Source organism: Parus major, chromosome 1 (genome assembly GCF_001522545.3).
Source record: "Parus major isolate Abel chromosome 1, Parus_major1.1, whole genome shotgun sequence".
In the NCBI taxonomy this organism is placed as follows: domain Eukaryota; kingdom Metazoa; phylum Chordata; class Aves; order Passeriformes; family Paridae; genus Parus; species Parus major.
In genome coordinates, this window is record NC_031768.1 from 94,752,403 (window position 1) to 94,778,838 (window position 26,436).

General features: G+C 37.1%; 1 protein-coding gene across 6 annotated transcripts in view; it reads right to left on the reverse strand.

The window, feature by feature from the left end:
• Window positions 1-4,206: 4,206 nt before the first annotated feature.
• Window positions 4,207-26,436, reverse strand: part of SENP7 (SUMO specific peptidase 7) — a 44,600-nt gene continuing 22,370 nt past the window's right edge. For 3 of the 6 annotated variants that reach the window (XM_015628977.2, XM_015628986.2, XM_015628995.3), the window contains 16 exons: window positions 25,950-26,298; window positions 25,235-25,392; window positions 24,090-24,236; window positions 22,647-22,680; window positions 21,692-21,859; window positions 19,192-19,454; window positions 18,085-18,218; window positions 17,289-17,405; window positions 15,689-15,808; window positions 12,952-13,044; window positions 11,929-12,125; window positions 11,455-11,507; window positions 11,096-11,133; window positions 10,801-10,869; window positions 8,480-8,630; window positions 4,207-6,370 (listed from right to left, as the gene is read on the reverse strand). In XM_015628977.2, coding sequence (XP_015484463.1) covers window positions 6,233-6,370; window positions 8,480-8,630; window positions 10,801-10,869; window positions 11,096-11,133; window positions 11,455-11,507; window positions 11,929-12,125; window positions 12,952-13,044; window positions 15,689-15,808; window positions 17,289-17,405; window positions 18,085-18,218; window positions 19,192-19,454; window positions 21,692-21,859; window positions 22,647-22,680; window positions 24,090-24,236; window positions 25,235-25,392; window positions 25,950-26,298 — 2,229 coding nt within the window. In that variant the 3' untranslated portion in view covers window positions 4,207-6,232. The remainder of the gene's footprint in view (window positions 6,371-8,479; window positions 8,631-10,800; window positions 10,870-11,095; window positions 11,134-11,454; window positions 11,508-11,928; window positions 12,126-12,951; window positions 13,045-15,688; window positions 15,809-17,288; window positions 17,406-18,084; window positions 18,219-19,191; window positions 19,455-21,691; window positions 21,860-22,646; window positions 22,681-24,089; window positions 24,237-25,234; window positions 25,393-25,949; window positions 26,299-26,436) is intronic. The other 3 variants (XM_015628968.2, XM_015628959.2, XM_033517789.1) reach the window with 3 other exon arrangements.

A 26,436-nucleotide genomic window follows, 5' to 3' on the forward strand; every position in this document is an offset into this window, starting at 1 on the left:
AAAAGCAAGAAATCCCAATCCCTTTTAGCAAAAGTGTTGTTGTCTTTACCGTAGCCTTGAACCAACCAAGTACATTGCACTTCTTGAAAATGTCTTGACGTCACGTATCATTATCTTTGGAGAAAGCATTAGGTAAAAAAAGTCAACCAATTCATCCTGGATCTGTTCTTTTCAAAGACAGTATTCTGCTTTAGTGAAGAAACAAGAAAAGGTGGTCGAAGTAGACTCCTTGGAGCTAGCAGATGGACTGACACAATTTTTTAATTTTAATCTGGCCAGCTAAGCTCTTTACCAGGGCTTGTCATACCATTAACAGACAGTCCAAACAAGGACAGCACCTTTCACATTTAATTAACCACACTTTTTCATTGGCCTTTCAATTTCGGCTCATTTTAAAAATCCTGCTGGCCACAAGACTTCAGGGGGAGCACACTAATCTCCAGTAGAAAGTCTCATGTGTTTTGTTTTCTGCTCATACAAATATAAACACATATAAATGTATGACTCACTTAAACACCACTGTGTATGTAAACACTGAAGCAACCTCTCTGTGGGACTGTTTCTTCTGGACAGGGCTGCTGTCGAGTCTGTGCTAAAGGAGAATATCTTGTGCTGTTCCACCACTATCCCAACTGCATCCCAAAAACAGGGCTTCCTCCAAAGACAAAGCCAGGGCAAGTCATTATGCTTTCACCTCTGTTCAGCTATTACCTGACACAAGCAGCAGCAAGAAGTTAGTACAGACACCTGAAGAGATGATCAGCTAAGGAAACTGCAGAAAGGACAGAGCACAGGAAAGCAGCAGCACTCTCAGCTCGCTGTGGAAACGTGTATGAAAGCTGCCCTGCAATGGCAGACTGCATTCAGACCACTAGGAAACCTCCATCAGGGCTGTCTTCTGCATGGTGTTACTCAGGGCTTCCTGGTTACTGTGTTCAGATCAATCTGAACAAACTGCTGGTCTAGCTGAAGTGACTATTTTTGGTAGTGGTTTCGTGTAAGTATTTCAAAGCTGGATTCCAAGATGTCTATCTGCAAAGCTTTTACACAGAGCTCCTTAGGCAGTGCAGTGCTCACTTCTCTCTTTTAGCTGCTCTACTGAACTGCCAGCAATTCACATATCGGGAAGTATCAGCAGTATTACACTTACAACACTCACAGGAATCAAATAAAATTACCTTTGTTTTTATGCTCTGTCTTCTGACATCTAACAGACAATTGCTGATATTTTCCAAAACAGCAACATATTTTCTTTTGTTCTCCCCCTCCACCCGAAAACTATTAAATTACACTTAAAGCTTACCCACTGAGCTGCTTGAACACCCCCAGTTTTCTTAGAATCAGGTATTTTTGGATCTATCAAACCATCACTGCAGTCCTAGTCTGGCTCTGCCAAGCTAACCATGATGCTGGCAGCACCATGCTGGAGCTTTAGGTGGAACAGCACAGAGACAACACTGCACTGGTGCCCAGGAAACTGTTTGCAAGTCCTATTCAGGATGTCTGGGTAGAGACAGCAACTCCTGAGGCTAGCATGGGTATCTTTACTATGACCCTGGATTCAACACAGAACAGCTTTATTTTTTAATCCTCTGCAGAAACTCATGCTTTCAGTGTCATGAATGTTTCTGCTTGCATTACCCTGCAAAAATGCAATTGGATCAAGGTTAGAAACACACACTTTATAAAGGCAAAAGCTATCTTACCTCCAGAACACGTGACAACTAATTCCTTTACAGCCAATTTACAGAACACACATACTTAGTAAAAGTATGAAACCCAGATGTTTTCCTGGAGAGTTTTTTAGATTTACAGTATTGTTGATTCTCTCATCAACAAAGTACTCAAAGGCTCTCATAATGTGAAGAGTATAAAAACCATCTCTGTCAAATTTTGTTTTCTATGGTATGGTTATGTCAGCTTCCGTGAGATAAAATCTTTTTAAAGTGTAAATTCAGTTTTATAAATATTAGTTTGCTGTCAATTTTATAAGTGATATAAGTGATTCAGCACTGAAATGTAGACCTGCAATAGCTGAAAATCTCCTGTAATAGCAAAAGTCATATCTAAAAGCACAGCCATTTAGGGCTTCTTAAAATAATCAAAACAACTCTTGCAATATAGTTCCAAAATATTTGTGGAAAAATTCTTTCATTGATTGACAAAAGCCTTTACAGTAACACATAGTATCAGAAAATGCATAGTTCTTTGGTTTCAGCAGACAAGTTGTATCTGTTCAAAAGTATGCATGAAAAGAATTCTTGCTAGTTGAGAAAAAAAGGGAAGTATAATTCTAGTTATCTAGAAATCTTCTAGTTCACAACACATCAAGGTCACCCCAGTACCTCCAAAAATAGACAGTTTTCTGACAGTATTTTTAAGAAGCATGTGTTTTCATATAGCAAATGTGATTAGCTGAACTACAGTTCTCTACAGAGCAATGCTTACTGAGATACTGCTATAGCACACATACCATTCTATGTCCCTGTTTTTAAAACACAATTTATTAAAAAAGCTGAATCCACCTACAACAAAAAAAATATCAAATAAAGGAATACTTTAATGAAAATGCCTCTAATAAAGAGCCACATCATAGCAGATATCCACTATCTCCAAGCTCATGAGGTTCACTCTCCAGAATCTAAATTGTCTCTCATGACTGGATACAGAAGCTGACTTTATGGCATTTGACAGGATTCACCAACAAAATTCCCAATCAGTTTAGCAGAGACAATTAGGCTAGACAAAACCTTTTCACTTGTTCAGTTTCTGTGGTTGCTGTGGCCAGGCATTCACCACTGTCACTTTCTGCTTGTGCTCCTGAAGAGTTCTCTGGTGAACACCTCCCAAGAATAAACAAGTTGTGGGGCTGTTTAACCCTCCAGCTGACCAAATGTAGCTCACCATAGCCTGTTGTACTGCCACCTCTTCCATCATACAGTAAAGTATTTTCAGTAGAAAAATTAGGAAGTGAGGACTTATCACACTTATCTATGCTGTCCATGTAATGTAAACTTATTCCCAGCATTCCTCCTTTTCTGAACTGCTGACCATAAATCTCTTACCTTGTTCAACAGTCAAAGACAATCCTGGTGTCTGTGCTTCTTTTTGAACTTCAATTTCCAACTTCACTTTGATTGGGCAGAACTATTACTGTTAGTCTTGGTTTTATTCAATACATTTTCAATTCTGACTTTTCAAGTCTCATGCTACAATTCCTGCTCTTCCATCTGGAAAACTGTCATCTTTTTGTTTGGGTTTCTTTTTTGAGGGGATGGGGGGGGGATAGGTGCCAGAAGCAATATTCTGCTTCTCTGTCTTCTTTGTCCTAACCAAAATTAAAGTGTTACTACTGAAGCTCTCAAGTTATTATTTTCTAAGGTGTAGTACTTCCTGAGCACTGCAAGCTCATCTCAGGGTCAAGTTCCAGGAGGCGAGTACCACAAAAGCCCAGATGAACTGCAATTAATCCATGCCTGCAATTCCACTAAAACACAGCTGTCCCCTCATACTTAAAAAAATTAACAAAACCCCCAAAATCATATTTGCAGATTCCCTTCTCCAGTTCTTAATTAAAACTAAATGTCTATATTTATATTTTTCCTGGCAGGTTTGCCTCCTACAAGTTACAAATTTCTCTTCTACCTTGCTTCTTGTGTTGTGCATTACCTTAAACAGATCTCCTTGACTCAGATATCTTCATGGAAGCCATTTTCTGGTCCCACAAAGATAGAATGCACAGGGACATTCAAATACAACTGATTGCCTTGAAACAAAAATTACACAGCTTAGGGTAAAGAGCCTTACAGTTTGCTTTGAAATACCCTGTCACTCCACTATTTCAGTTAAAGAGGGCTTAATAGAGGAAATGGAAATGCAAGAGATGTGCAAGAAGGTCCCTGAGTCGATCTGGTTAAAAAGTTAACCAGTTTGGGGAGTTCCAGCAAGTAAAAAGGAAGAATGAAGATACCTGGAATGTAGTTTCTTGCACAGACACTCCTAGCATTTACCACAAATCTGGTAAATGCAAATGGCTGGACATGGGGTGGGTTGTGGCTGATGGTCCCATAATCACTGGGGGAGACATTTGGGTTAAGACACACATACTGTGTATATACCTCAAAAGCAGTCAGATGGTCTATCTTACACTGAACTTGTGGGTTATTTGTAGCAGCTGGGAAAAGAATGGTAACAACCACAGTCAGCAACTTCTGGAGATAATTTTAATATCAAATGCATTGACATTCTCATAGCACGTATGTAAGAAATCTAAAAAGGCAATCCTTTCGTGTTATAAAATCAATTTAGAAAATTGCATACATTTTGTTTTTAAATATCTATAAACCAGTCAATCTAAAAAAGAACCAATTGCTTAGTGGTAAAACCTAACTTTGCCGTAAGAAAAACCCCAAACTCTTTTTTATAAGGGAACACTGAAAATATTATTCAATTAAGAAAGGGAACATATTTCTGCATTTTATCTTTTGTTTTACAATAAATACACTTAATTGTTCTTGTAAGTAATGCTGGTGCTGTGATTTAGGTGCAGAAGGACACAACTCTGGAATGAGAAGAAAGATGCTGGGAGGCAGGGGAAGAAGGGGCAGTGACAAACTACAGAATTAAACTAGAAACCAAGACAAGAAACATACAGTCATTGCACAAGGCTGCTCACAGCTATACAGAAGGTAACTGTGCTCAGCAAATTGTTGTTTCAAAATTGTCTCTCTCCCCCAGAAAAAATGCTTCCTGGTTTGAGAAACAAAAGGGGGGTGGAGGGGTGTTGGATGACTGTACAGAACCTGAAATAATAACTGGATTCTCCAAATACCAGGTTTCAGAGCTGTCTTGAGGGAAGGGGCCCTGAGAATTTTGCTATGACATAAAAATGCTCACATCTTTGGGTTGCCCTCAATTTTTATTTTAACTCTACTGTACTTCCAGGTTTAAGAGCTCTGTTTTTGTAGACTATTTTATGACACAGGTGGTTTTGGTGGCTATCTGATACAGTCCTTTTGAAGGGTCATGACACTTAAGTATACTTATGGGGGGAAAAGTAGAAAGCATCATTCTAGAACAGTCACCTTCTATCATGCAGTGAGTACAGAAAAAAGTGCACACATCAAAATGTGATCACTGTTCAAGGAAAAGCTACATAAATACAAGTTAAGACAGTGATGAACTTGTGATAGTTTATCAAATCAAGTCTGAGTTCAAACACTCAATATTCAGTCCTCTTTACTGAATTCTCCTGAGCAAGGTACAAATCCTGTTTCTCTTATATGTAAATCATATATCTTAATGACCTTATTTTCAGTAAAGCACCTCAGACTTTTGAGGTTGTTAAGCCACAGCCTGCTTGCCTTGCTAATGCAGGTGATGTCTTAAGATTTGTAGGAATTATTCCCCAAAATCAGGTGAACAGTGTTAAGAGTCTACTGCCTACACATACTGTACTGGTATGTACTCTGAGAGCAAGTTTGCTTCTAAAATCTGCTAAGGAAAAAAAAACAAACTTAAAAGCAAATACACTCCTGACTTTGAAGTATTTTGTCACTCTCAAACAAATGTCTTCCACTTGTGGAAACACACTTTTATTAAAATGCTAGGAAGGGGGAAAATATTTTTTAAAAAAATCATGAAAACTTATCAGCCTCAAATCTTGGCAGAATTTTCTGACACATGCAGATTACTTCTGTTTATAATCAGAAACAAAACAAAAAATACATCTCCAAAGAGAGTCAATATAAAAGCCTTAAAGTAAAACAATACATAGTATTCATTCTGTCTGTATCAGCTGGAAATCAAGACACAATATAGGATCCAGATCCTGTCTTCAGGCATGACTCCTACAGGATCATTTAGGTTTATACAGAATTATAAAGAGCAGGCTCCAAAAGACAAAAGTATTTTTACATCTTTGAAGCTGTACCTGTAAGCAGATTTCATATTCCAACACTCAACTAGTAATCCATATGCACTGGCTTTAACTTACATATTTACATTCTTATCTACACCTTCTCCTTTCCCCCTTCCAGCATTGTAAGACCACACAACACCAGTGGAAAAAAAATAAAAATTTTTAAATAAATACATGCTGAACAAAAAGTACTCCTTATGCCTTTTCTTTTTTTCCTTCATTGCAAGGCAGGGAGAGACCAAACATCACTAAGCAGAGTTCCAGTTATTTTATACAGCTGTGTCCTTTGCCAGGACTGCCTCATTAGATTTATTAGCTGCTGCTGCCACTTTGCTGTTGAAAGTGCAGTTGCAAGATCAGGTCTCGAATTTCTTCTCTTTTGTTTCTGATCAGCTGACGAGGGAACCAATTCTCCAGATGAAGTGGTTGTTCAAAATTAACTATGGGATTCTGGTAAGAGAAAAAGGAATATTTATGGAATGAATTTACTTACACAAGTTTCAGAAAGAATTTCAAACCCTTCCCCTGCTGCTGAGATCAAGAAGGCACAAACAAGTTTCCATACAGGACTGACAGCCTTCAAAGTAAAACTGCAGTTCCTTCATCGTGCCCTTACCAAAAGGTACTCATGGTAAACACTGAACAGGTTATCATCATTCTCCTAAAGACACATCAGTATTAACACACATTTAAGGCAGATTTCATGTATTTTGACAAAGTAGCCATACTTTTGATATCTAACAAGGAACAGATGCATTTTAGTCACAAAACGCATAATTACAATCACACTATAGCCAAGAATCGAGCATACAGTGGTTAAGCATGCTGAGATTTTGTTGTCTCAAGCATGTGTCTTTTTTTGTCATGAAAAGAAAATAGAAGACAACAAAAAAGTGAGAATACTGATAACAGTTTTAGCAGGACATGAGAAGGGAAGAATTTGGAACAAAAGAAGATAGCAAAATGAAATAGCTGAGAGACGCTGGCAGACTTGGTAGTTTAGACCACAACATCACATCTGACTTGCCAAAACAAATTTTTTTTCTTCTTTCCCTCTTCACTCTTTTGCCATGCTTATATTTCACTTTCTCCTTCCTTTGAATGACGTAATTGATGATAAATTGACACAGTAAAGAACACATCATGTTTTGCAGTCTATGAGTCCTGGAATATTTAGGACACGTTACAACCACCTTGTCCCAAGCCTTGCTTCTTCAAGAAGTCCCTATTAGTTAGAGAATGGGCAGTTCAAAAGCTTTGGCAAATAATTTCATTTTCCACCTACACAAGAGCTCAACTCATCTATTACAGAATCAAAGAATGGTTGGAGATAGAAGAAACTTCTGGAGTTTTATATCCCCAACCAGACTTTCCTGGATTCCAGCAGAGCAGCTCTCCTCATCGAGTCACCTGTCATTTGGTCAGGAACTCTCCAGGAAGCTGTCAGGGTAATGTCACCCAACGGGTCCAATGTCTTTAAATGTGAGGCTACTTTTACCTGTCCAAAGGTGTTCTTGTTCTTCCTGATCAGGTGGTTGACAGCAGATGCCCACTGCTGTGTCACCCATGGTACTCTGCTCTTTAGTCACTACCCAGAACCTCTCAGATGGCTCCTCAGCCAGCCCTAGGCATAGATCCATGCATTCCAGCTGACTCATGTGAAGGACAACTCTGCCTCCTTGTGTTCTGTGCCAGTGCTTCCCAAAGAGCCAGTATCCATCCATAGCACTCCTGCTGGACACGTGATGTATCCAACAACATCCCCATGACCTGGACAAGATCACAGCAGGCAACTGCACACGGAGTTCCAATCTCTGCACCCTCCCTCAGCGCGTGTACCCGTGTACAGGTGCTTTGGAACAGCAACCTGTTCTCTACAGCAGAAAATCCTGTCCACTGCCCAAGGCCTCACACAAGGCTTTGCACACACAGGAATCTCAGAGAATGCAAACCACACGCATCAGGTGTCAGACAATCAGAACCATTTTAAGGACAGAGCAAAAGGCAGTGTGCTGATCAAAGGGAGGAAGACTTGGGGACACCCTCAAAGACAGTGTCTGAAGCCCAGAATCTGAAGATATTTAAAGGCACATGCTGAAAAAGATGCTCCCTTAGCTATACACATTCCCTTTTAACAATTTCCTCTCTTCCTCTCTCTGCAGAAGCTGCTGCCTGCAGACCTCACTCAGAGACCAATGCACAGGCTGACGAAGTTTTAGATACTGCAAGAAGAGATGAAAAGATATTTTTGTACCATCTGTAGGGCAGGAGTGCATACACTAACAGGCTCCAAATATACACAAATAGTCAGGAATACTGCATGCTTCAATATAAAAGCAACATGAAGCTACAAAGTCAGAAACATTTGAGGATAGACACATATGAGAAGCCAGTCAGACAGACCCCTGCCATTACTTAAGAATGGGTTTCATCTCCTCTTTCTCAAATGGCTTTGACACGACTTCACAGTTTTTTGGTGTATGGCCATTTTACTCAGTAAAATGGGTTTTTGTGGTTTAAGGTATTTGGGGGGAAGAGGAAGGTAGTTTGCATTTGTACCTGAAAGAAGCTTTCCACATACTGCAGTAAATAGACACCACAATCACTGCTGTTATCTTGTTTAGGCACTCTGGGAGACAGGTCAATCATTGTTGATTTACTGAATTCCCTATGTGTTTTTCGTTTAGCTTCCCATTCCACTTCAAGGTACCTACAAAAGAAAGTAAACAGTTTAAATACTTGAGAAATAACTCCCAAGCTCAATGCCTTTTGGAACACTACTCAAGGTTGTTCCAAAGCTGGCCAAAAAACTTAGATAGCTTTAGCCAAATTATTTCACCAAATTTGCCGAAGAAATTCATGTACTATTTCCACTATCCAGTTTCTATTGCACTCAGAGGCATTTCTACCACATAATAGGCAATATACAAAACAAATATGCATGATGTCATTTAAAATCAGCTCCTTCTGCAGTGTTTCTACAAGCTATTAGGATACTAGGACAATTTTATACCTTAACTAAAGGAATAATTTTCTTGGCTATCACACACTTTTCCTGGGTTCATTCTAAGAGGCCAGCAGTGCTTTTTCAACCTAAGCAAACCACTAAAGCCCTGCTTAAACAGCTGACAAAAAACTTCAGTTACAATTGCACCAGTATAACCCTTGCAATCTAATAGTCCACAAGGCATTTAAAACCTTAGAAAAGCTCTTCTGTAGTGATTAGGACTTCTTTGTCAGGGTTTTCTATTGTTCTCAAGCTTCAGTAGCAACTCGCCCCACATTCAGGGCTGACTGCTGATTTTAGAGATGGGATGGAAAACCTAAAGATCTGGTTTTCAAAGGCAATAGTTACCTGTATTTTTCTCCTAGCTTTAGCTAGACTTACAAAGTCTCAGAATCAAACATAAGCTCTGACTTAAGAGAATAAATACAGGCATTAAGTCAGACCTTGTGTTTGATTTCAAATTTGATAAAATGATAAACCATTTGATCAAATGATAAAAGCCCCAAGTACTTGCAGTCATGTGAATAAAAATACATATAGAACACTTAAAACAGCTTTTGGGGAAAATGTCAACTGTGAAAAGGCACCAAATGTGAAACAATTCAAAGACTAAGACATTTCAGTGAAGCACATTTCCTAGAAACTGCACGAACCTATGACTGTAGACTTTCTAATTCATTTGTTTGAGCCTGACCACTGCCCAAAACACAACCAAAATCAACTCAGGGAAAAGAAGATGTCATAGAATCCCTGCATAAGTTTCCTTAAATTTCTGCTTCCAGGGTGTAACTGGAAATTGACAGAATAAGAGGTTTACTTCCAAAACTCCCTTTATCTCACAACTCCACAGGTCTTCACTTGTTTTCTTACTTTTTTGTGACATCTCTCTAAACTCCAAGAAACCCCAATCTGCAATTTCAACCTCAGGAGTGGCTCAAAGAATACTGCACTAAAATAATACATCCCACAGAGATTTTTTTTCAATAAATAAAAAGACAGAAATTGCTATTTCAGTCTTCTTCCCGAGACACATGGCAGGGAGGCCTCTCTATTTAGGGAAAAGATGGTTTCACAAAAATTTCTACATCTCATCTAAACTTTACATAGCATTTTGATGAATTTACTTTTACAAGAAGGTGGTGCTATTTAGTTTACAGGTTTTTGTACCTTTCCATGAAAGGAATAGCAAAGAAAACAGAAAGAACAATTGCATTTAGCTTCAGATATTTAACAATTTTTTAGAAGTTGTTGATAGGCATTAAAGTCATTAGAAGTGTGTAAAAGTACTGAAAGTTTTTATTACATTCTTCCAATACTCACATACTTTTCATAGAATAGAAAATTGATTATATTTTTACACTTTTCAAAATAAATACCATTCCACTACAACTCTGCTGACACAGCAAGATTTTAGACAGCTTCAGTCTAGTTTCTGCATTTTTGCACATCGGAATGGATTTAACACTAATTATGTAAGTGTCATGAGAAAAACGATCCCCTAGAAAATGATCATTCAGGTTTCAAAGTATTCATTTCATTAGTTTTCATTTTAAATGTTTTTCTACCCTTAAAAACACCTTCAGTTACTAGACTAGATGGGATAAATCCTCCCTCCACAAAAACAACACTAGCAAGAATCTCTGTTTTTCTTTTTTCTCCACTCTCTACTTCAGTTTTTGCACCATATGTGGGTTGCAGAATATAGGCTTTTCATGGAAGCCTCTGTATTATAATTACAATTTCCTTAGTCATGACTCTTCATGGATTTTCCTTTAGCATTAGAAATATACAGTTTTCTAGACAAACTTATTTTGTATATAGTAATTTGACCAACAGCATCTACTGCTACAAGACAGAAACTGTAATTACTTACTCTCTCAAAACCTGAACTGTTTTCTGCACAGAACATGCTTTCAAGGAGTCTAAGATGAGAATACAAGGCCTGTACACAACAAAAACAAAAACAAGTCATTTCAGTCTTTCATCACCAACACTACTGAAGAAAGTATTTTGTTTGCATACAGCCTACCCAAGAGTATCAATATCTGAACCAATGTGGTACAGACAAATGAACAAGTACCTACAGCTGTGATTTTATGACAATACCTGAATTACTACAGAATTTCATAATTTAATGTTACAATACTAGAAAGAAAACAGAAACATACCTTTTACATATCTGCTTTTTGGAATTACTTAGGGAGATCTGAGATAAGAAAAAAAATAAATCTTAAAAACCAACATCAATTATCAACTCTAAGATCTTCATAAATTAAAAGGTAGTTAGAGAAGCTAATTTCAGAAAGGTAGAAACTGATAAATCAATTTTAAAAACAAGTGAAATCATAGCAGAGCAAATAGGTAAGCAAAAGAGGACAATGCTAGTTTAAAATGCCTTGCACATGCTGCAGGCCATGCAAACATCAATAACTACTGCAAAAAGATGATGCAAAATCCCTTGGTCAACTCTCACAGCCTTTAGAAATTCAGTAATATATTTTCTTTATCAATACAAAAAGGAACTTACTTTAGAAATAGCTGAATATAGTACTGAAGCAGAAGCAGCAATTTCATTGCCCCCTAGTACAAAAGAATAAATTAAAAAAAAAAGTTAAGAAAATAATGCCTAAACAAAGTATTTTTATTTTCAAGTTTATGATTATTAGTATTCAAAATACGAAAGTAAAGAACTAATTTATAAACAAAATTTTCACATTCCCTTCGGAATCCTGAAATACCAGAGCTACCAAAGGTCTTCCCTCCTGCTAAAATTCCTACTGAAACCGAACCACTTTCCAATCATTCCTCATTTTCCATGTCTCTCCCAGTGTTTTCCAGAGTTGTATAAAACTTGCAGTCCTCACACTGCGTGGGTGCATAAAAACATACTACATCAGTCTGGAAGTTTTAGAAATCATCTTTCACATAATTTCCTTCCTTCAAGGACTAAGACACTTAGAACTGTTTATGGCTTGACATGACTTTCTCCTAGATGACGTACCTTTAGAGAATAAACTTCTGTTACCATCTGTCTCCTCCTCATCCTTGAAGAGCACGGAACCAGCTCTAGTGTTCTCACTCTCTGGCTCAAGTGGAGACTGCTGAGGCTGGTGAGATAATGAATTCTGATGGGGACACTCCTCATATACAGCTTCTTCTAACCAAGGAAAACAGATAACTGCAATGTACCAATGAGACCTGCCCAGCAGTGAGGAGAGGGAGGAAAAAATGTCAAAACTCTGTAACATTTGGTTCTGAAAAGGCTATGGAAAGCTTTTACAATATTGAGAGCTTGTGGACAACTGTTCTGTGACACACAACCATCGTTGCCACGTTCTCTTCATGGCAAGTCATACTAATCCTCTCCCTCATTTTTTTACTTTGCACTGTGGCATAACAGCAAAAATAACTATCAATTCCATTAATTTTTAATATTTAAATATCAATTTACAAACCCCAAGAAACCCACCACAGCAATTTATTGGCATTTGACCACCCATTCCATACTTCAACCAAAAAAAAACAAACTAATAATTAGTTATGGTCATCCCAGTTTTGAATATAGCTGAAAGTGTGCCACCTTTCCACAGCTGTTTTACATTATGTATCTTTCAATGACTGTTCAGTTTTACAGGAGTTTCCATGTGCAGGTCAATTATTTAACCAGGGAAAGGCACAGATTATAGAAGTTCAACTTTTATCTATTGACACTATGAGTTGCTGTGATTTCTTTATAGAAATATTACTCAAGTGAACAGGATTCATCATACTGACACACAAATTATTCTGAAAAATACCTAATGGTATTTTTCAGTAAAACAAAAACCAAAGGTACAAATTTGACAGCTGAATAAACATTTTATCTTTTGACCAGTTTTCAAAAATTACTCATTCCAATGTGTTACTTCTTCAAAATCTGATCTATCACAGGCAATGATCCAATTTTACAGCCATAATTTTTTACCACCACAATATTCATTGAGATCTTTAAATATCAGAAAAGGTGCAGAAAACATAAACTTACTCCTCATTCACAGGCACAAAGATATAATCTTTATTGAAGATATTTATATGGCGAGTCCATGTTCTTACTCTTCTGTGTCTTCTCTGTGCCACTCTGAAACAAACAAATGACAACTGTTGTTTGGTTTTGTTCCTTTTAGTTAAAGAAAGGCATAGGGATTAGTACTCCTACTCTATGGGTTTTTAATTTATTCTAGAAATTTCCTAGAGAGATAAAAAATAAATCAGCACACCATTGAGCCCAAGTGACTAATGAACCATTTCTGAACCATCTTAAGCTCTTCTTGAAAAAAAACTCAACAAATCACAATCATTCATAGATTTTAATGTATTTCTTGCAAATTATTGATTATTGCACTAAAGGCAAAAACCTCATCTAAACACCAGTCAGTGTAAATACAGATTTAAAATAATTTAAAAACATCCATGAATTAAGCTTCACAACACCACTTTTGAAGGCCTAGCTGAACAACCTTATCTCTTGAAGGGAAAACGCTAAATGCTTTCCACAGGGCCATGCAGCACACCTGTAGCAAATACAGGTGAAACACATGCCCTCCAATCCTGAGATTTAAATGCTGGACCACACTTCATTTCCAGCTCTATGGGCAAAGCACGAGGACAGAATACAAGGAGAATGATAAAAACTGAGAAGGTATTTAAGTTTGGATTTAGTTTGCTCAAGTTGAAATGGAAATCAACATTACACAGAACTTGGCTCCAATATGAAAGCAAAATTCACTCAGCAGACATCCCTATTATCATTGTGATTCCATTCTCATCTTTGATAACAAAGCACAACTTCAGAGTAATAAAAACTGGAGAAAATTAGAAATTAGTGAGGAGTGGAAAATCAGACTGGTGTAGGGCTCTGCATGGGCCAGCATTACAACTTACTGCAAATTTCCTCTATATGACTGTATATGACTTATGCTATATGACTGTAGAAGCACTGGCAACTTCAAAGGGGAAGGCCTGCTTATAATCTGGGAAAGCACCTATAAAAGCAATTTGCTCAATCCAGCGCCTGAGCTATGTGAAGAAAGTGAAGGAAAGGGTCTTTAAGTATCTACATCTGTTGAGATTCACTTCATTTACAACAGTACAGAGCCAGGATTTTCACTAGCCATTTATCCACAAGAGCCCACTGAAACAACTAACAACCCTAACCATCTGCAGTCACCAGGTGAGTATCTAAGCCCAAACACAAAACTAGACTTTCCAAAGCTATCTCCTAATCCAGAAAAGCCACAGTCCTTGAAATGTGGTAAATTACGAGTTCCATTCCTGTTCTTCCAGAAGATTATGGACAGTCCAGCTTTGTAAAAGGAATTGGACCAAGGCACAACAGCATTCTCATCACAGATAGTTTTGTCTTCACCTCAGAACATTCAAAGTCAGAAGATGTTCTTTCAAACACAGTTACATGAATTTGCAAGACATCCGTGAGAACATTACAAAAGTTTCACTTTTCTTCCCTTCATCACAGCTTTCACCTAGCAATGACTGTCACCTAAACAAGATGGCACACACACCTCTCTGTGCAGATAGCCTCCTTTTCCAGTAGAATGAAAAATCTGGGGATTTCATGGATAACAGAATAAAAAAAAAACACTTCAGAGAAACTAAAAAGCCTTCAATAAGCTCAATGATGATGCTGATTGATCTCTGTAACAACCTGGATGGTTTTTAGTGAGGTGGGTGTCCTTCTGTTCTCCCAAGCAACAGGACAACAGCCAACAGGCCCAGGTTGTCCCAGAGAAGGTTTAGATTGGCTATTGGGAAAATTTCTTCACCAAAAAGTTTTTTAAGGACTGGAACAGTCTTGCCCATGGAAGGGCTGAGAATACATGGGGGGTATTTAAAAGACATGGTAGATGTGGCATTTGGGGTCATGGTTTAGTGGTAGACTTGATAGTGCTGGGTAGTAATTGCTGGACTCTATGATCTTAGAGATCTTTTCCAACCTAACAGATTCTGTGATGCTGTGGACACAGAATGAATGTTGGTAGCTCTGATCTCAAACACTGCTGTTGAGAAGAAATTGCAAGTGAGTTAAGAATGCTTCTACCCTTTAGACAGTTAGCAGGAAACACAATGTGATACAGGGTTTCCAGGCTGCTAATGATATCTCTTTGGGAAACTCTCCAATTGAGTGAGCTCATGTGTTAAAAAACAAATGTGTAAGCTGGGTATACAATAAAATTTTCTTACTAAAACTTTGGTCAATAATTTTTTACCAATATGTAAAACTAAATACGTGGTAAATATAAAAATATATTTTATATATTTTTATTATATTTGTTATTTACTATTATATATAATTATTATAATTATATGTTATATTGTATTTATTATTTATATCATATTTATTATAGTATAAAACATTATTTTTATAATATAAAAATATATATATTAGCATAATTTCTTAAAATTATGCATGTCTTGAAAAACTGTGCATTTATGATAAAAATATCAAATAAATAATTGGCTGAAGTAAATATTCAGATAAAGTTGGAGAAAGGTGATAACATTTTCATTCATATTCAGTATGAATCACATTGATTTTAAGGAAAAACACCAATATGCTTAAAGTATGAGTTACAATACTTCATCACTAATCCTTTGGAAAACACCAAAAACCATTTTATGTGCTGATTAGTAGATGATCTCCAGAATTTCGAAGTGTTAGACAGATAGATTGTTTCTGGTCATAATGGCTTGTAAAATGAACTTACGAAACTTTGACATCCCCCTCAGAGTTTTTTTCTGTCCTGGTCAGGCACTTGTAGAAGAAACTGCTAAAAATATGTGTACGGTCAGCAATATGTTTTGGTGCCTTCTCCAATAAGAGATATCTACCAAAGAAAAAAAAAAACCAAGAAAATTATTAAATTATTTTTTCTAGGAAATACTATTACTGCTAAAAAAAAGGGCAGTTATTCTAATGAGTTATCATATGAGGTTATGCTTAGTATCCGCTGCCTTCACAGCCACTAATCATGCCAAACTTTTCTATTTTAACTATTCACATGGATGTGCATCATCAGAGTATGTATCAGCCAAGCAGCTACTAAGAATCAAGTTATTTTTTGTCCCTGACTTTTTCTCCAGTATTAATTTTATTCGGAAAGTAAGGTGCCTAGCCCTTTTAATTGAGAGAGACTTGAAAACCTAACAAAGTATAAACCTATAGAATGCTATATTTGTGCAAAATCAAAAAGCATGGAACAGGTCAGCTAAATTGTCCATTTCACTTTTGCAGGTTGTGCATGTGAAAGCTATTATTTCATTGCTGATAATTTTGTTATGAACATCAGCTTCAGTGTGTATTCTGTCACTCTAGAAAGCCAAAGCTCTCATAATTGCAGTTATCCTACACAAGGTGCCTCCAGCTTCACGTGATGAATTGGGCAACACAGTCATACATGACATTGCTTGCAACAGAATGAAAACTGAGAATGAATGTAGGAAGTCTTAACAAATTTTAAAAGCAGAGGAATTTCTACAACAATTGCATTAAGTTCTTTCATTTAAATCTTCCTTTTCTGTTGAGAAGCTACAACTATTCAGAAGACCATGATACATTATTTAGTTATAGTTTAGACCAAACTATAAGGGGCTTTGCTGTAAAATCTCACTGAAACACTGTTATGCATTTCATTTTCTTTATCCTCTAGACCAGTCTTCCTATTGCTCACAGTGCTTGAACCCATTTGAATGACAAATAAAATGCAATTCATGCTGATATGCTTCAAAAGAACCAGAATTTTTCTTAAGTCTAAGTCAACAGAGTGAAAAAACTCCACAGTTTTAGGGACTAGTGGCCACAAGGCCAGTTCTTGAAAAACTGCTTTCACAACCAACTTCAGCAAGATGGCTTTTAGTAGCTAAGCCAAGCAAAACCTCCTCAAGCTGTGTTCCTTTCTGCAGATCTGCAACAGAAGAGTACCTGAAATTGCACAAAATAGCAGAGGATACTCCACTTCATGCAAAATTAGTAAATAAACTACTACTACAGACTGTCTAATTTTTTCAACTGCCTACTTAATATTTTCTGTTCTGTAAGGTCACCAAGCTTTTTTCCTCCACTTATTCTGTCCAGTTTCTATCACAGCCCTTCAAAGGGACAAAACCAGTGAAATTAAAACAAATTTAACTGCTAAGAACACAAAAAAGCTTTTTTAAAAAGTCTAGCACCCAATATATCACGCTGTCACTTCTGAAAGTGTTGTATTGTTGTATTTAGTGACCAACATTTCCAGTAACATTCAACATTCAAGTCCACATCATGCCACAGAGAGTCTGAAGGGTACCAGAAGGGCTGAGATTACTTACTTAAGATAGAAATCAATGATGACATCATTGAGAAACTCTCCATATTCTAAGCACTCCAGGTCTTCTCTTGTGACTCCCAGTCCTCCTTTTGCAGGTGGGGGTGGATAAACAATTAAACTAGAAAACAAATCATGTCATAACAGTGACAAACTGGTTTATGTGACATTGTTCTGAGTATGGCTGCCTTATATGCACAAGATTTTCTAGAAAACCTGTGGAAAGCAGTAGGTCTCAAAACTCTACCATTTCCTCCTCCAATGCACCCTGAAACTTTGATAAAAACTTTTGAAAAGCACACTATATTTTGCCTTCATCCTGTTTTTCTATTTTTGATCATAGTATTTGAAAAATGGCTATATAAAATGTGAAGAAATAACAGAGGACAAATGGTTATAAAAAGATTGAGTGTGACAGAAAAGTAAAAAACCACATTGTTCAGATTTTATAAAAAGTTAGCTTAACTTTTAGTTAAGTTTTGCTAAAATAGACTTGAATGGATATTGACAGAACCCATGAGATCCCCACCATCCCTGCTGATGCACCCATGATATGGCCTTGCAGTCATAGATCAGATTTGCCCTAATTTCTTTGAGACTGATCCTATAACACACCCATATTGTCTTTTAAGAAATAACTACACTGATATTTGCTATTATTTTCAATTTGAAGAGTGACTTTCATACAGCACTTTCAAATCAACTAGAGAATGGCAGTTACATGAGAGCTTTTATTCCAGTAATTATTTCATTCCATTTATTTATATTTTACCTTTCACATTTACATGAAATACACTTACTTCTTAACTGTTCCCATTTCTCTTACTTCTTTCCATTCTTCATTCAGTGCAGAGGACAAAGAGATACAATAGCAGCCACTATTCTGCTTATTTGCAAGGGCATAACTGGGCCTGATCACTTTTAGCTTTGATTCCTACCAGAAAAACACAAACAATTATAAAAAGCATTATACACTTCAATACATAAAACACAACACAAAAAACCCAAGCCTAAGACCCACAGGAGTATGCTTCATCACTGAAGGCAATTCTTGCTGGAGATCCACATTGCTCAGACAACTAAAAAGTTATGAATATTTTAAAAAATAATGACAGATCTTTGTTCATAATCTCTTTCTAAAGCTATTCAAGTATTATTTAGCCAAGTGAACCAAAAACTATTCTGGAGAAGAAACATGAAAGACAAGTATCAGATTGTCTTATCAGGAGCTGTATATGCTTGGAATGTTTGAAAAATCTAGTCCTTGAACAATTTGCCTAAAAACAATACATATTTGAGCTGGCTAGCTTCCTTTTAAATTCCACAATTTCATGGACCAGATTGATCTGCTGTCTCTTGGCTTTTTACTGATGGGAACAAAGATATGCAATTTCTGTGTGACAATGATGTGGGGTTGTGTTTAGACATTTACTCAAGAGATTAAACCAACACATTCATTTGCACAGACTCATCTCCCCATGAGTCTGAGGAACAATTCAGCATTTTCAAGCTGTGGCAGCCCCACAAGTACATCTAAAGGTATCTGGAGGGCCATCTACACAGCTCCTCCTCTGCTGCACTTCCAGCTCAACAAAAAAAATGGTTCCATTACTCATTACTTGACTAACTTCCTGCTTCCTGCCCTAGAGACACCACAAGGGCAAAACACCCCTGTGGTTCTAAATTTACACAACTATGAATTGATCTAAAGCATCGGTACTTGACCCTTACTGATGTGGTCTATAGGTTATCTCTCTGTGGACACAATCCAGCTGACTGCAAATTTTGAAGTATCATGACTGGGGTTTTTTTGAGCTATAAATTAAGAAAGAAGGCTGACCTAAAATTTACTCAAATGTGTGAATGCCAACCAGTGGTGACGAATGAAGAAACAGCTATCCACTAACCTGAATGACAGGGTCATGAGCATCTGAGGTATTCTCTTTTGGCATGTACTGCTTTATTAGATCCATATTGCAACTCATGAAAGAGCTTTCTTCAGGAGGAAGACCCTTAAACAAGGCTAATGCTTGTTTCAAAGATAAAAACTCAGCAAGATCTGGTGCTCTGTTCTTCTTGCTGATGTGTGTAATCAGTTCAGTCAGTCTGTCTTCTTCCCATTCTGCGAGTGGCTGAGACAGCTCAAAAATTACAAATTCATTGGATTTGGCTGGAAAAAGGAGAGAATGGATCATATTAACTATTAGATTATGTGATAGAAACTTGTCTGAACACCCGCAAAGGAACTTAGAGAGACAATGGCAGGAGGGGAAGCCCAAACAATACCCTGCCAGGTTCATCACAGGGGCCATCAGCCCACAGAAGTCCCACTTTCACAGGCACAGAGGGGCACAGCAAAATGGCAGGTAGGAACCCAAATTAAGGACTGAGGAAGAGACACACAATTGCGGCCCTTCCCAGGGTTGTCTCAGCCCAAGCGTCCAGACCCAAAACCCATCAAGATAAGTCAATGTCAGGGCACTTTTTGGACTGAAAGGGGGTTTCTGCTGAAGCATATAGCACACATGAAAGGGGAATAGTATTTTGGGATTGCACAGGACTTAATATAGGCTGTTTAAGGAAATACCTAAAGGCAGCAAAGAGAGACATTCAGGTAATTCAGGGAAGAATTAGTATGGGAAAAGAGAGAGTTAAGGGCATAAGAAGGACCAGTGACATTTAAATACTCTGCTGGTGAGTGCACTTGCCTGGCCATGCCATGAGCATGGACCAGCACAGCCTATCCTGTCTTCTTATTAAAGTCCTTTCTAACTCTCCTGGCTGAGAAGCTCCTCTGACCCCTCTCAGGCTGTCAGATCCACCATGATATATTTTCCTCTAATATCAACACACTAAGGCAGCAGAGCAGAATCACAGTAACCGTTTCCACAATCTGCAAAACCACCGCTGATTTTTTTTCATCAGGTCTCTAAAAACATGTCAAAACATTGACATTACTATGTACAACTAAAAGGTAAAACAGTCAAACATAGAAATTTAATAAAAATTCTTGATGGTTTCTCCAACAAGAATGTAATGAATGTAAATAAACCTAATATTAAAAGATGCCTTGCATCTTCATACTCACATTCCACTCATTTTACTGGGAACTGTGTCTACAGATGGTACCAGTAACTTTAATAAACTTGCCTCAACTAAAAGTAGCTCTCTGCTGAAATTTCATCCAGTATTTTGCTCCAAAACTACTTGTACTCCTTATGTAAAGCTGCCATTACTTACAATTTTTCTTCATACAGGTGACTGTATATGGCATACATACTATTAAATGTCACACAGACAATGCTGACAATCTTTTTCACAGATGCTATTTACAACAATTTTGCTTATGTAAAAACCTTTTATGATTGTGCCACTCCGAACATGTGAGCCAAAGTTATAATCTCTGTTTTTACAGAGCTTCATGCTAGACAACTAAATACAATGAGTCCATAATACCCTAAGACTAAACAGCCCATTCAGCCTTCAGTGGAAATTTTCTTTAATAATAATGCCATGGCTCACTGCACTCTTGTCAAAGGTCACCTCAATCTTTATTTGCCAAGCCTTTTGTATAGCATATACAATACTCAAGAGTAAGGATATTTCAAACATCTGTATATTTTAAAGGGAGAGATGCTTTGTTCTGACTGAGACTACAATTAAATTGTTTTGACATTTTTTTATAAAATAGAAGTAGTTTTGAATCATATCATATTAAGGGGTTTTCTTCCAAATAAAATTACAATGAAGCATTTCAGAAATACATAACTAACCAACTTATCTACACTGGTACAGCCTCACCTTGAGTACACGTGTGCAATTCTGGACACCACAATATAAAAATGACATTAAGCTATCAGAGAGCACCCAAAGGAGGGCCACAAAGATGGTAAAGGGCCTTGAGGGGAAGTCCTATAATAAACAGCTGAGATCACTTGGCTTGTTCAGGGTAAAGAGGAGACTGAGGACAGACGTCATTGCAATTACAACTTCCTCATGAGGAGAAGAGAAGGGGCAGGCACTGATCTCTTCTCTGACCAGTGACAGGACCCACAGGAACGGCCTGAAGCTGAGTCAGGGGAGGTTTAGGTTGGATATCAGGAAAAGGCTCTTCACCCAGAGTGTGGCTGGGCACTGGAATAGGCTCCCCTATGAAGTGGTCAAAGCTTCAGCCTGCCAGAGTCAAATGAGTATTTGGACAAGCTACCAGGTATATGGTGTGATTCTTGGGGATGGTGCTGTGCAGGGCCTGGAGTTGGACTCTTGTCCTCCCAACCCAACATCTTTTCTGATTCTGTGGTCTTTAAAATGCTATAGGCTTTCCTCTGCATTCAAAAAACACAGCTGTCAAAGAACCACTTTACTGACATGAGCTTTTCATTGCACTTGGGGAAAGCAATTACTCACATGGCTTGCTGGTAACTAACTTTCCCATCTGGGTTTCAATCTTTTCTACATAATCCGCAGACAACCAAAGAAAAATAATTATTGAAGAACAGTCACCACCACTTTTCCACCAGCCAAATCTTCTCAGATCCAGTGTATCCACTGTCAGCTGAATGTTCTTAAGAGACACTGTAGAAAACAGAATTCATAAAAACCATGCTCTTAACAACCACAGATAGAGTCATACATGTTATAGTAATTACATACTAAGAGGTATGACCGGAGTGTATTAACACAGTACTTCTGGATTTTATTCCTTGCATTGCATAAAGAGAACACAATATTTAAGTCAATTACATCAAACTCTATAAAACAAAGTTACCAAATTCTAACACAAAAATATAAAAACCTGCATGCAAGATTCTTCCTGAAAAAAAGTTGGCTTTTTTCCTCAAAATAGCCACTGTTAATACCTACAAATATCAAAAAAAAATAAAAAATACTGCAAATCATTAATTCCTACTTGCTTCCAGTCAACTCAACTTAGAACTGTTCATAAACCTTTTCCTACCATATGTCATCTTGGCAAATCAACTAAACACCGATCTATAGTTATATTCCTCTTAGCTTTAGTCCACTCATACATTTTTGTAAACCTAAGGATCTAAAATGCTAATTTGAAAAGTTCAATGTTTCACCTCAAAAACATGCACAGTCCTATCTACTATAGTTCAACACCTAAAATACACAGGAATATGGGAGGCAAGCCATTAAAACAAGTCCACAAGAAGCTGTTGTTAATGCTTACACTATAGACACTAAAACTCTTTTTTATTGAAAAACAAAAAATTAAAAACTATCTAATATCTTTGTGAAATATTATAAATTGTTAATAACAGAAATATATACTTAGTATTCTAATCCGATACTTGAAATATACAACTAAGGAAAGGCTAAAAAAAGAAAATTCTCTTACCCTGAAATGGGATCACAATATTTTTCATTGTAAACTGAAATAAGATTTAAAAAAATATAAATTAGTTTGCATTTTACAATTTGATTAAAACAATTTACGTATTTTAAATTTCTGCATATCTTTCCTTATAGTGAAATAAACTGAAAATAATATAATAGAATCATTCAGGTTGGAAAACACCATTAAGCTCAAGTCAAATAGGCTTAGTTTGAGACTGCATATTGCCTATATCACCTAAAAAAACATTCCTAAAGACATTGCAGAATCTAAAGGACAGCAAGTAATTTCAGAGATGCAAGGCACTGAGAAATAAGCAAAGGTGCAGAACTGCCTAGATGCTCCTCAAAAAGAAGAGAAAAGATGAACACTTGGGACAGAAGGAGGTAAAGCCATGTGTGAGAAGCTGTCAGATGTGCTGCTTGAAGTAAGGACACAATAGAAATGGTTCAACTCTATGCTGGTATTACTTTATGTCAATCTTTGAATTAAAGGCCTTTAAGGATTCCACTTGCACTGCTACTATGTTAAAGTGAGTTTGCTAAATGAAAAATGCTTTATTGTCACTTTGACAAAAGGTTATATACATTAACAAAGGATGCCCTGTGGAAACACAGAGGCACAAAGTAGTGTTTCCCAAGGAAAATTTCTACTTCACACCTAAGAGCATTGATTCTGAAATTATTTCAACTCATCATTAAAATTATTTTTGCCTATTAATTTAGAAAATTTTCATGAAATGTTTTTGTAACTGCTGTTTTGTGAGAAGCTGAAATTGTTGTTACAATTCAAGATTTCAAAATCTCTTACTGAAAGCAAAAGAAGATACATAGGTTCAAACATCTCTTTTTCAGTTGCTATATACAGAATGAACCAGGTCAAAGATCTGTTGAAACTCCTGGAGCTGGTGCTCCATTTAAAGAATACCTTCACCTTTGCTTCTATACCCTGTGAGTAGCATATTGTCTACACTATAAAGCTTTTAGTATTGCTTTTATGCTCTCTGAAGCCACAAAGCAAACAATTTTCTATAAGGCAAGCGCATAGTATATATTTGAACTCTGATCATTATGAACCACTTTATTAGAACACAATTGTTATTTCTGAGAAAAGTAAATGGTCTTTCTTTTAATTGGCCATTAATATGGCCACTGTCTTCTGTTAGAATTCATTTAAAACTTTCTCAGTATGATTTGTGTTCCAGTACAGCATTTTACAGAACCTTCACATGTGAAAACTGTGGACACAGTGAATCACAGTTAGCTTTTCTACTGTCAGCAACCCAAATGCTCAAGGCAATGGACAACACACTCCATTGTTTAGCCAAAGAAATTTAATGCCACAATAATAAAATCTCTTGTGTTTCCACACTAAGTACCACTGACTTTGTTTAACGAGAATTTTAACTTTTAAATATTCACAAAATAGCATAATAGAACAACTTACCCTAGCAGGACCTGTTGATAAACACTTAAATTTACCAATGTGTAGTCTATCAAATTCAACATCCAGTCCCAGGTTTGCCTGCTTTCTAGATGTGCTTCCAGAAGGTAAGCTGACAGGACATTTATCTTCAATTAACTCTGTTAAAGGCTGGGAAAAAAGTGTATTTACTACAGGACTTGTTAGATACACCCTTCCTGTATACTTTTCTTCATGCTTGTAAGAATTGACTCCCAAAGCCAGCTTCCACATAAAAAAATTCATATTAAAAAGCTCTAAGTGTTATTACATCCATTATTGACAATTTCCTTAAGGGTCTGACAGTACCTTGCTACACTTCTATTACCAAAACATGATCTGTGCTCTTGACTTCGTTCTCAGTCAGTAAAAACTCAAACAACAGAGCAACAAAATAATACCCTTCTATTCATAGCAAAGCTTCAGGATCCAATTCAATGCTTTTATAATTGAATTGATTCACCTGTGAGAAGAGGCAGCAATGGCTCTTGTGACTTGTTTCAGGATTACAGAGATAACCCAGATCCAGGTCAGAGCAAGCAGCCAAAGGCTAATCAAGTCCAAAATGGGGCAAACAACCTTATGGCTAGTTTTAGATTCAAGTTCTACAGTTAGCCTGTCAGGAAAGGGAACTTCACCTTATCTCTGTCTACTGCCAACAAAGATCCTTGAACTTCAACTTCTAATTGTTCAAGTTCAATTCTAATTACTGAATTCTAATTACTGAATTGTTCAAGTTCAACTCTAATTACTGAATTACAACAGATGATTGGACGACAAAAAGAAACTATGATCAACATAAAAGTGCGTGGAAATAAATTTTACCACAGATGTATCTACATCATGTCTATGTCTACCTCAGGTTACTGCTTGATCTTCCTGTTTTCTGATATTAAATACTTCCAAGTGTTTATTTTCAAAATAGGAAATATATTGTGTATAGCAAAAACACCCAAATTTCAGAACCACAGATATTCTCTGAAGACTGTCCAGTATTCTATCTGTGAAATAAATTACTGCAGCTTCTGCTTGTAGCTGGGAGCATAATAAACAATCATGTTCTATAACAAACATTACAGATAAAAATTAAAGGCTTGGCATAATAATACATAGGCCAAAAACTGGACTACCTGCTCTGTGTGACTTTTCATCTTGTCTCCTAATTGTTTGGCTGAGAAACAGCAGTCAGACTGTTGGTCTGTTTCTTTATCTTCAGCGACATTATCCTGCATCAGCTCTGTGCACTGAGATTCAGAAGGTCCATCTTCATCATCACTGGAAAGGATAACTAAAAAGGAAAAAAGTATACATATACTACAAATTACAAACTTGAGAATATTTCATTCCTTGTGGATTTCAGACAAGTAAAAATTCTGTCTTGCAGTATGTGATATCAAAGTACATTGCTCAAACCAGTCAAGATCTGCACAAATGGAAGTGTATGCAACAAGCGCTGCTCTGTATTTTTATGAACACCTTTTATACCAGATTCTCAAAATTATTTGTCTATTAAATGAAACAGGACACAGCACAGCTGCTTCAAAGAAGAGAGTAATTTTTCTCAGTTTTAGCATCATTAGAAAGTAAAAGCTCCATTTTTCCATAGCCACCAAATCAGCTGAAAAAGAAGATTGGAATTTGAGACTCTTGCTGTCTATCCTGTTTCCCAGGTACAAGATCCTGACACTGGTCACTATTCTCTAGCTTGCACAATGCATTGCTAACAACAGGATGGCAGTCTTCAATCTTTTGTTCCCCATGTCTCAACCAGCCAGTTATGCTTGAGCTCTCCTAGCACCTAAGCGTACCAGCAGTAATTGTCATTAGCACAGACACAGTACATACTTGGGTCAATGGAAACAAGTTGCTGATTACCCCTGCAGAATCTGTTCCGCAGCTTGCTCAGGTACTGCGATTTGTCCATCTTTAATTTCCTGATCGTACTAACTTGTGGTGAAATCACCACCTCACTGGTGGCAGAAAGCTGTTTCTTTGACAAATTTCTGGGAGGAGACTCTGAGGCAGAGTCCTCTGTGCGGCTGTGAGCAGGTGAGCGGTTGTGGGTGGAAGAGTCTTTAGAGTCTCTCTCTGCTGGACAGTCTGGCACCAGAATAGGATCAGATCTGTGATCTTGTCCATCCTCACAGGGAATTCTGCAGCCAGGAGACTGAGCTGAACTCAAACTTTGCTTTTCCTAAAACAGGAATCAGAAACAGGATGTAAGTTTATTACTTGACATTTCTAGACATATCACTGATATTACCTGTGCCCTAGAAAAAATAATTATAGCTTAACACAGTGACATTTAATGCTCAATTCAGGATACTTTCTC